Source organism: Dendrobium catenatum, unplaced genomic scaffold, assembly GCF_001605985.2.
Source record: "Dendrobium catenatum unplaced genomic scaffold, ASM160598v2 original_scaffold_94393, whole genome shotgun sequence".
Lineage (NCBI taxonomy): Eukaryota > Viridiplantae > Streptophyta > Magnoliopsida > Asparagales > Orchidaceae > Dendrobium > Dendrobium catenatum.
Window position 1 is genome coordinate 120 of NW_021412834.1, and position 10,119 is coordinate 10,238.

Genomic DNA, 10,119 nt, shown 5'->3' on the forward strand with positions numbered 1-10,119 from the left:
TGATTTTATTTTAAAGTTATTACAATACAAATTATTAATATATAATATAATACTAATTTCAAAATAAATAGAATAATTTTTAGGCACATTATATATCCGAAATAGTGAAGGCGAACGAAGCAAACCCTAACACATAATACCATTACCATTTCATTTCCATTTAATGAAAGCAAAACTTACATGCCCAAGTAACCAACTATCAACTTAGACACTACCAAATCTCTCTCTCTCTCTCTCTCTCTCTCTCTCTCTCTCTCTCTCTCTCTCTCTCTCATAAAGAAGCAAACACACAAGAAACTAAAGAGAATTGAATTCTGTTGCTATACCAAATATATCAGGGCTCAACTACGTACGCCATACTCGCTTACGTCTTCAAGCCAGCTTATGCCTCTCATTAAGTTATATATAGGCTGCTCTCGCTCTTTAATTATCTCTTTCAAAGAGACAACCTGTCTATTCTGGAACAAGCGGCATAAACAAAAGAAGCATTACAATTGAAATTAAACATATCAATACTAACACGAACAACTTGAATAAAATCCCCTAGAATATTAATTTTAATAGCATCCTTCCACATAATCCAAATTTTATTAAGAAGAAGAAGAAGAAGAAGAAGAAGAAGAAGAAGAAGAAGAAGAAGAAGAAGAAGAAGAAGAAGAAGAAGAAGAGGAGGAGGAGGAGATAGAGATGGCCCGAGCAAAGGAGTATATGCCTGCTATTGCTATGGTGGCCGTGCAGGCGGGCTATGCCGGTCTCAATATCCTCCCGAAACTCGCTCTCGACTCCGGAATGAGCCCATACGTAATGATCGCCTATCGTCAGATCATCGCCACTCTCGCCCTCGCTCCCTTCGCCTTTTTCCTCGAATGGTACCTCATATTTTATTATCACGTAAAAGAATGCATATAAAAATTATTTTATAATTTTGTATGTATATAGTTCATATTTTTAAATAGTATATTATTTTAATTACTAGATGAATTAATTTAATTTCTCCAATTATTCTTCACATTTTCGTTCTTCATCACCTCCTTTATTCCTTCCAACTGCCATTAATTTCTTGCTTATTTTTCGCAGGCCTTCTATTTTGAATTTGGTCTAATTTCCCTTGCTTGTATATATATATGGCTTCACTTTAGACGGCTTTCTTACTACTTCTTAAAGCTATTTTTTAGTACGAAAACTATTTTTTTCTCCTAGAAAGCTACTTCAAAAATAAAAAAGAAAGTCGTCCCAAACGAAGCATAATATTTTATAATTGTTTTTATCGCACGTATGAAATGAATAATAATAACGGATTCGAAACCCTCTACTACAGTCTCGTCCCTAAAGCAAGTGTGGGTCCGATGCCGGTGGATAGTCTCACTAAGTTCCACCGAGGGGTTATTTATGCCGCAAATCGCTTTCTTTGCAGAATAGCAACGCAGGTAGGTATACTCCCGTTCCTAAAAAATATTTAAAGAATATTATTTTTTAAGATACTAAATTTGATTATAAAGAAAAAGCTTTGGCTATGTATCTAATATTCTTTCGATATAACAAAAATCCTCTTTACTTTGCCAACCTTTTTGTTTTATTTTTTTTCTTTTGGGAATCCAGGCTCATTAAAATGGCAACATCAGCTGTAAATCGTAGTTTTTATTTCCTTCTTCACATCTTACATCACTATGTGTGATCATTGCATCCGCAAATGTCACTCAATACCAATAATTGATGTTCATATTAAAACATAATTATTTTTTCATCAAATTTCACAATAATTTATCATAAAATTTGACCACAACATTCTAAAATAATTTTATTATATATAACTATATAACTATATATAATGATGAGTATATATATATACTATAATATATATTGAGCTATATAAACAATAACCTTCTTTATTGGCTGCCGCACTATACATATATAAACTATCAATTTTTATGATTATTTACAACATATAAAAACCTTCCGTATCTGTTATTTAGTTAAATTTGACCAATAAAATATTAATCTTTACAGACAAAATTTTTAATATTATATTATTCCTTTTAAAAAAAATTAAACTTAATCATAAACAAAATGAGAAGTATATGATTCAATTATTCAAACACAATAATATGGAGTACTTATAAGTTTTAAATAGAAGTTCAATATTCTATTAAATGCAGCTCAAATATTTTAATACTCTAATAGAATCTAGAACCTATTCTAATTTATAAGATGTGTGTTCATATCTCATAGTTTTAGATGATGCTTCATCTACAATTAATACCTCTCTCGATTCGCTTAAATCCTTTTATTTATTACTGTTCTGCGGTTAATCTTGAAGCATGCTATCCGTTGATTGGGGAAGACAAATGACATAGTTCGTCTAGCCTCAGCAATACCAGACACGTTCCGTTCATATCAATGCCGACCGTCAGAATGACCGTCTTCGCTGGCAATAGAAGCACTTGGAAACACTAACACATAAGACAATGTAGCAATTTGTCTATTTATCAAAAATTATTTGCTCTCAATGATTCTATCCATCATACAAGATGTAATTATTTTTATTAATTATCATAATTAATCGTTAATTGCCCATTCAATCATATAATGTGATCTATACTGGTATTAATTCTTTAATTAACAGTTAATTACCATAATCTGCTTGCTAGGAAACTCGGAGTGTATGAAGATTATACTCGCAAATACTCTACTCAAATATTGGTCTAGCTCCACTTCGGGTTACGGAAGTGAACTATCCAATTCGCCGGAGAAAGCACTTCCGGCATGATTGAAAGCACCTTATTTCCTGGTTCAGAGAAGATTCGAATATTTCAAACTTAATGGATGATAATAAAAATAAAATATATATAAAGAGGGTCATGAAACCCTAACGCATGTGAGAGGGTCAAAATTCTTGCGCCTTATTCGGTTAATACTTCAACAGATTTTTGTTTAAGGGATTTTTATTTGTAGAAAACGCACTTACGAAAATCGTGTAATTACAGTGGTTTAATTCAGTTGAGTTGTTGCCTAACACCTCTTACCTCTTAATTAAAAATGTGAGCTAGGAAATGAGTTTCAATAACAAACTTTCTTGAAAGAAATACTATAATAATTTTATGTATCAATTTCACAAATAAAAAATCATATGATTGATGAACAAAATTAAATGCAGGTCACGGATAAATCATTATGATACTTCATCGGTCTCAAGTACACGACGCCAACGATCGACAAGTGCCCTCTCCATTTTATTCCTTCTCATGCCTCCTAACCATTATTATGGCCGTTCCTTTCAGGTACACCACTCTCCAAATAAATAAAAAAACTAAATTAATATTATTAAATAACGTATTTTCACAATATGTATAAAGCCAAAATAGGATTAGTGTAAATTTTAATTATATAAATAAATGAAACTTATACAAAATGGAATTATATTGAGTTGCATTCCAAATTAATATAGGATTGAGACAGCAAAAGAAAATTGTAATCTCCAGGACAATGCAAGAAGGTGGTTGAACAATCTGTTGTGTCTAGCGGATTCAATCTCATGACCTCTACAATGGAGCTCTCATCCATATCCCCAACCTTCTAGGCTACATTGGCGATATGCAGAGAATGTTGTGGAGAAAAGCACCGAAAGCTTCTGGATGCCCACAGGTGGATCGTCCAACAAGGAAATATTTGTTGCAAATGTTAGTAGGGGAAGGCGGGCATAGCGTGGCGATTTGTCATATGCAAGCAAAAGCTGACAAATCATTTCCGACACTCTTTTATCTATGACTCCACAATATGAGTGCTAGCTAGTATCGAATGCTTTTCTTTTGGAGGTTTATTTGAGAGAATTACATAGTGGGCTTGGGCTTCAAATTCGCTTAGGCTTCCGCTTCTATACATGTGAGTACTCTTTTATCCACATAAACTTTAAAATGTTTTTAATGTGTTAATTTTGGACTGAAATTTTAAATAAAAATTATGGCTAATTCCATTTCATTAAAATTTATTATTCTTGATATAAAAAAAGAAACTGTAGTTTTTTTATTTATTTTTTGCATGAATGTTTTTCTTTCTTAAAATCTTTTCTTAAACGACTCATTCTCTAGCTTAAATATATAGTATATATTTTCGTATTAAGAATCCAATTAAAGAGACAATGAAAATAGTAATTACATAAGAAATATGTGATGTCTGAGAAATTGAAAAAAAAACTAAGATGAAAATATATGTTTGATACTGTTTTAGAAGCAGGGCATTATTATGCTCTGGATTTGGCGTGTTGCTGATGACATGGGCCATAGAGACAGCGTGGCCCCAACTATCGTTCCATGTTCAGCCCACTCCTAACTTAATTATTGTTGGCCCGTATTGAGCTGGCTATTTCTGGCATGAGAAGCTTATGTAGGCAGGTAATTATTTTATAAATAAAGATAATTAAACAACAGTTTAGAAACATTATTTTATTTTTTGTATGTGAGGGCTTTGGGAAATATTGTATGTTGAACTCTACAATTCATATTGTATTAAACCTTCTTCCGATTTTCTTTTTAATCTTTTTTTTTATGATCTTCAAGTGTTGCTAGCCGGTTCAGTATTAAAGTTAATTATAGTTGTTGCCTCTATATGGTTATTTGGGGAAAAAATTGCTACAGAGAGGTTCAAGATGAAAGTTTTCAGATTAAGGGGCAACCACTGAATCAGAGTTACATAAAGGAGAAGCAATCAAGACATTGAAGCGGGGCTCCCTGTTAGTGTAGCCTCCTATTTCTAATGCAAATTGTGCCAAAGAAGCTTTCAAATTCAAAGAGTTTTGATGGGGCTATTCACAAATTAAAACCTCAAATATGAAAATTGGGGTATGTGATTTGTTTGCTCCACTATGGAACTCTTACTTCTGTACATTAGCATGATTACAAGACAATAAAACTGATGAACTAATTCCTTGCTGATCAGATTCGCATAGATTATGCCGTCCATTCTGACCCTCTATACAAGTTGACACATGATCTCTCTAATCTCCTGATATTTAACCTATTTAATAGTCTCTTCAGACTGCAGTCACCCGGTGACTATATGCTTCGTTCAATGTCAATTTAGTCTTGGTCCCCATCACCAGCAAGCTTATAGAGGTTAGTAAAAATACCACATTTATGTGGCCTTCGCAACTTATGGTGTAATGCTGAGTCTTCTCACTATCTTGACTTGCATTGTTTGGACATTACGGAGGGCAGCTCTCCTGTAGATTAAGTTGAGCATAAACCCAAAAAGTTCTGGTTAAACATAAAATATTATTCAACAATCCTATCTCTTTTAATCATCTGATGTATTACGACTATTTATTCCTACATTTCAACTCAACAATTTTATAATGACAAAATCATCAAAAAATGATACAATATTTATCTATTCACTGAATCAAATTCATGAACATGTTATACTTATATAGTATATATACTAATGAGCGAATCATGCGTGACTTATAATTATGAAACATAATCTCTATGTGATTAATACAAATTTATTTTAGCGGTTCTTCTATATTTACAATCGCAGAGCTTTTATTGAGAATGATTTTTTGTATTAGTTATTTTAATGCATAAATCAAATATATGATTCGTCCACGCCTATCGTGAGAGTGTTAAGTTTTTTACAGTGATTTGGATTTTGTTTTTATTCATTATATTTTATATTATTCATTTGGAAATTGGTGGTATCAGAAAGTAAGCACTCAAAACACACACTAAACATAACTTATCTCTCTCTCAATTCACTATTACAGAATTACATACAAAGCTTTCAATATTACCGAATATCTGAAATAGAGTTTATTTCTTTAAAAATAAGATTACATATTTTACACCATACTAGACCCTTACCTCAAATCAAAATATTAAGACTCTGAGTGCTAAACCGCGCACAAAGTATAAATCTTTTGAGCAGCCGTAAATTATTAATGGTTGTAACTTATATCGTTATATAGAGATATAGATAATAGAACAAAAACTAATTTCCATAATATTATACATTTAAAGTAACTTGACTTTTATTTTACTGAGTGTCGTTGAACAAAGAAATAACATCATCATATCAAGACCGAATCATTTACTCTATCCATTAGATTTAGATATGTGCATAATGTGCTGATAGCTTTAGATTACACTTATCTAATTATGAATCGCCTAGAAGATTATTGTTATTTGTATATTCTACAGTTATTTATGTGCTCATTGAGATTTTTATTTGTCAGGCTCAGATAATATTATATTTATTTTCCAAAGATTTCTATATATGGAACATCGAAGGAGCGATTAGTATATTTTATAGTTTCAGTTTATATTTATTATCTCTTTTGTGTAAATAGAAATCAGAATATATTTGTCGAAAATTTATAAGTAGAAAATCAGCCTAACAAAATTGAGGGAGCACATCACTTTCAATCTTAAGAGGCAGTCAACATTTTTGCATATATGCAGAAATTAAACATCTGATTCGTTCCATTTGTCATACGAAATTAGCTAAATATTTTATATCGGCCAGGATCATAGTTCATAGAGACGAGAAGAATACTGCTGCAAGTGTCCTTAAGTCTAATTTTATTGGAGAATAATCATAAATACTTTTTGTTGTTGAGCTTCGTCCAGAGACGAAGTAAAGAATATCGTCCATGTAAATGAGCTCAACAGTTGTACTATTTTTATTTACTAAAATTTCTCGTAGAAATTAGTTATTAGAATTGTATCGAGCAATTTACTGAATCGTTTATAACCCAGATTATTCTTGATCATATAGAATCAGGCTTGATCGGAGTTCGTGCAACAATAGTCTTCCCATGGAACCGTATATGCTGACTATTTCATGTCATCGCGATATAGCGATTATTTAGTACAGGCGAAATGATCTAAAAATCAATTAGAGAAGAATACGATTAATTTCTATCTAGCCTTAGCTTATCTATCTTCGAGGGAACGAATATAATTTACGTTCAGGATATGATATGAACAAACTCCTCTATATCGTCTAAATCCCGGCTGATGGCTTTAAATTCTACAATCATAATGCATAAGTCGCAACTTGCATTAATGAGGCTCGTTTTAGCTCTTTTATTTAAGCATGACATGACACTTGTAAGTGTCTTGCACCATTACTACTCTCATTCTTGATGGGGAGACTGAGAGAGAGCTTGAAATGGAGTGAGAATGTGTGGAGTCTGGAGAGGAGAAGATTTGTGAAGGGAGGACTCAAGGAGTGTGAAGGGATTCCACCACGTTGTCCGGCAGGCGTGCATCTTAATACCATCGGATTCAAGGCTGTCCGAGGAGTTCACCATAAGAGAATTCACTTTGGTGTTAAAGGACCCGACTCCGCCTCACTGGGGAAGGTGAGAGTAATTTTAAGGGCTCCCGCAGCTGTGGGGCCTAAGAGACACTTTTTTAGTCAAACTTGAGGGTGCCTCCAAGATGAGTAGGTCAAGGTTGACTGAACCACTATAAAATATATATCGTGTTCCTTTCTTATACTCTGCATTTGTAATATTTCTCACTTTATTCTTGTGATTTGTTTTGAGTTTATCTTTGGTTTTAAAGTTTATCCAAACCTCTCTCTTTTATCCTTGCCATTCATAAGGGCTTAACATTCCAACGAAAACTTACTCATACACGATATCAGAAGAGGAATATGTAAATTCATATAATAAAAGTTTTTTAAAAGCTTTTGAATTTGATCCATGAGCTAATCGAAGGTGCGGAAAGGTTATTCACCACCAGCTCATATTATTTGAACCACAAATATTATGTACATTTTTGATTTTTGTGAAAAACTCAGCTAGTTTGTATTTTCTTGCAATCATAATTTCGGTATAGTCCTTTGACATTTTATGATTTTAGGATGTTATCATTCTACAGTTCACTACATAGTTCTTCTTTGGACTCTATATTCTTAGATGCGAATTAAAATTAATTCCGTTTAATCAACGGGGGAGTAAGAAGAACAACTTAAGAAATGCTTAATTCAATAGTATAAAGATTTATAAATTACTTTTCTCTATGCTTAAATTCTAAAGAATTTTATTTAGATCACGTCACTACTGGTTAAAGAAGTTGGAATAAACTACACACCATAATTACAGAAGGACATGAAATCGGAAAGCCAATCCACTTAACTAATCAGCATGATTTTGAACTATTTTATCCATTGATATTACCTTTTGAAATGATTTATAATGGATATACCAGTCCACTTCACACTCCATAGTATCATGCATTTGCACCAGGTGCCCTTAGGATAAAAATTTTTTCAGAAATTTGAAAAAGTTAACTAAAATTCTGCTGGTTGTTCCTACGTGGATATCATATGATTTGTATGTTCTGAAAATGTTGTTGGCTCTACTTTGTGTTGTAATTGCTTGAATGTAAGAGAATTAAATGAGTATTCGTATGATATTTTGATTGGCTCATTCGTATTACCTACGAGCAAGGTTTGTGAATCAATAGAACTTTTGAATAGTGCATGTGATATTCGAGTGGTCATAAAAGCTGAAATACAGAAAGAGATAGCTTAGTTGGTGACAATGCAATACGCATCCTTGACATACCAAAAGCACGAAAGATATCCGTTGCACGAATGGGCAAGTCCATAAGATACCAAAAGGTTGCAAAAAGACTAAAAGTTTGAATGGATGTCATTATTTCTATCTGATGCTTAATTTGCTTTCGATCAGGATGCCGTTTTCTTCCAAGCTGACATAATGAAAAATCAACAGCTATGGCATCATGAAAACTTTAGAGTCTTCTCTACACTGCAAAGATATAATAGGGTCACGACGAAGAAAAATATTTAAACTGGGTGAAATAAGTGAAAGCAAAAAATCTCCCATCCTTGCTGCGATGGAGCATTATCGTATTTCTGAAGCGATCCGTACCAAGCACTATGCTAGATATAACTGTTAAGAAGCTTTTATCGTGTTATGTGTTGTGAGTTTTTTATTTTAATCGTGTGTTCTTATATTATTTTTTGTATTTTGTTTTATGATTTAATTCTATTAAATTTATGTATAACAAGTAAAGAGATTTCTACTATATAATTCAACTATTCACTACACATTCACAAATATCTACGTAATATTTTCTAAATTTCTAAATAAATCGCTCTCACTATTCCCGTCCTCTCTCCATGTTTGTAACCCTCTGCGTGCTTGTAATGTGAAGAGAGCTTTTTAAAAAATTGAATGTGATGTTCGACCCATCAGAGAAATCCAAACTTTCATGAAAATAAAAATTTTCAAAGATAACGTCACAAAACAAAAAACACAAAAGTCTAAAAATATTGGAGAAAACATAAATAAAAACACAAGCACAAAAAACATCGAACAGTGCTTTGAGTTGATCTACACATGCATCTCTCTCCTGTCCATGCTCAGAAACCAATCTGCCAATGGAGATTTTGCGCCTTTCATTATTTCCCAGGTTTAAATTCTTTCTTCGCCTTCCCTTCTTTCTCGTAGAATAGGAACTCTTAAATTAAGGGTGCTACTGGGTACTACGAGTAGTGTCCAGTCTTCCTGCTCACTCCAGAAAGCATAGATAATAATCAGAAAAAGAGATGATCTTGAACATCACTTAGCCATCTGTGTATCTTTTTTTTCCACTTGTATGCATTGATGCTTTGTAAGCTTGTGACTTGCCTTGGCAAGTTATTGCATTCTGTCACAACCTAAGCTATCTCTTTCTGTATCTCAGCTTTTAGAACAATCATTTCACATGCATCCAAAATCTTGACCCAACCTGCTCGTAGTAATGAATAGCAACAAAATATCAATAGAATATTCATTTAAATTTTTGATTCACCAAATAGCAACTACTTTTAGCATCAACTTAATCCATAGCAACGAAAAATTTGTAACTGTTTTTCAAAAATTTGAAAATTTTTTCCTAAGCATGCAATGATGTTACAATTGAATGAACCTGGCATTACATGTCTAAAATCATTCGAAAAGTTTCATGAAATAGTCAATCAGCATGTACATATTCAACTTGATTGCTTGATTCATAATGCCTTCGTATATGGTGTTGTTTATTCCAAACTTCTTTACCGTATGCACGTGAACTAAAATAAAAATCTTTAGAATTTAACAGCATAGAAAAG

The 10,119-nt window shown here is 32.6% G+C and overlaps 1 protein-coding gene across 1 annotated transcript; it reads left to right on the top strand.

Annotated features, from left to right (window-relative positions):
* Positions 1 to 687: 687 nt before the first annotated feature.
* Positions 688 to 2,767, top strand: LOC114578615 (WAT1-related protein At5g07050-like). The gene is made up of 3 exons (XM_028691953.1): positions 688 to 869; positions 1,319 to 1,427; positions 2,624 to 2,767. The coding sequence occupies exons 1-3, from the start codon at positions 688 to 690 to the stop codon at positions 2,765 to 2,767; spliced, it is 435 nt and encodes a 144-aa protein (XP_028547786.1).
* Positions 2,768 to 10,119: the final 7,352 nt, after the last annotated feature.

Coding starts and splice junctions, on each gene's coding strand:
- LOC114578615 (XM_028691953.1), top strand. CDS start 688: ATGGCCCGAGCAAAGGAGTATATGCCTGCTATTGCTATGGTGGCCGTG. Junction 870..1,318: donor TTCGCCTTTTTCCTCGAATG/GTACCTCATATT, acceptor CCTCTACTACAG/TCTCGTCCCTAAAGCAAGTG. Junction 1,428..2,623: donor TTTGCAGAATAGCAACGCAG/GTAGGTATACTC, acceptor TTTAATTAACAG/TTAATTACCATAATCTGCTT.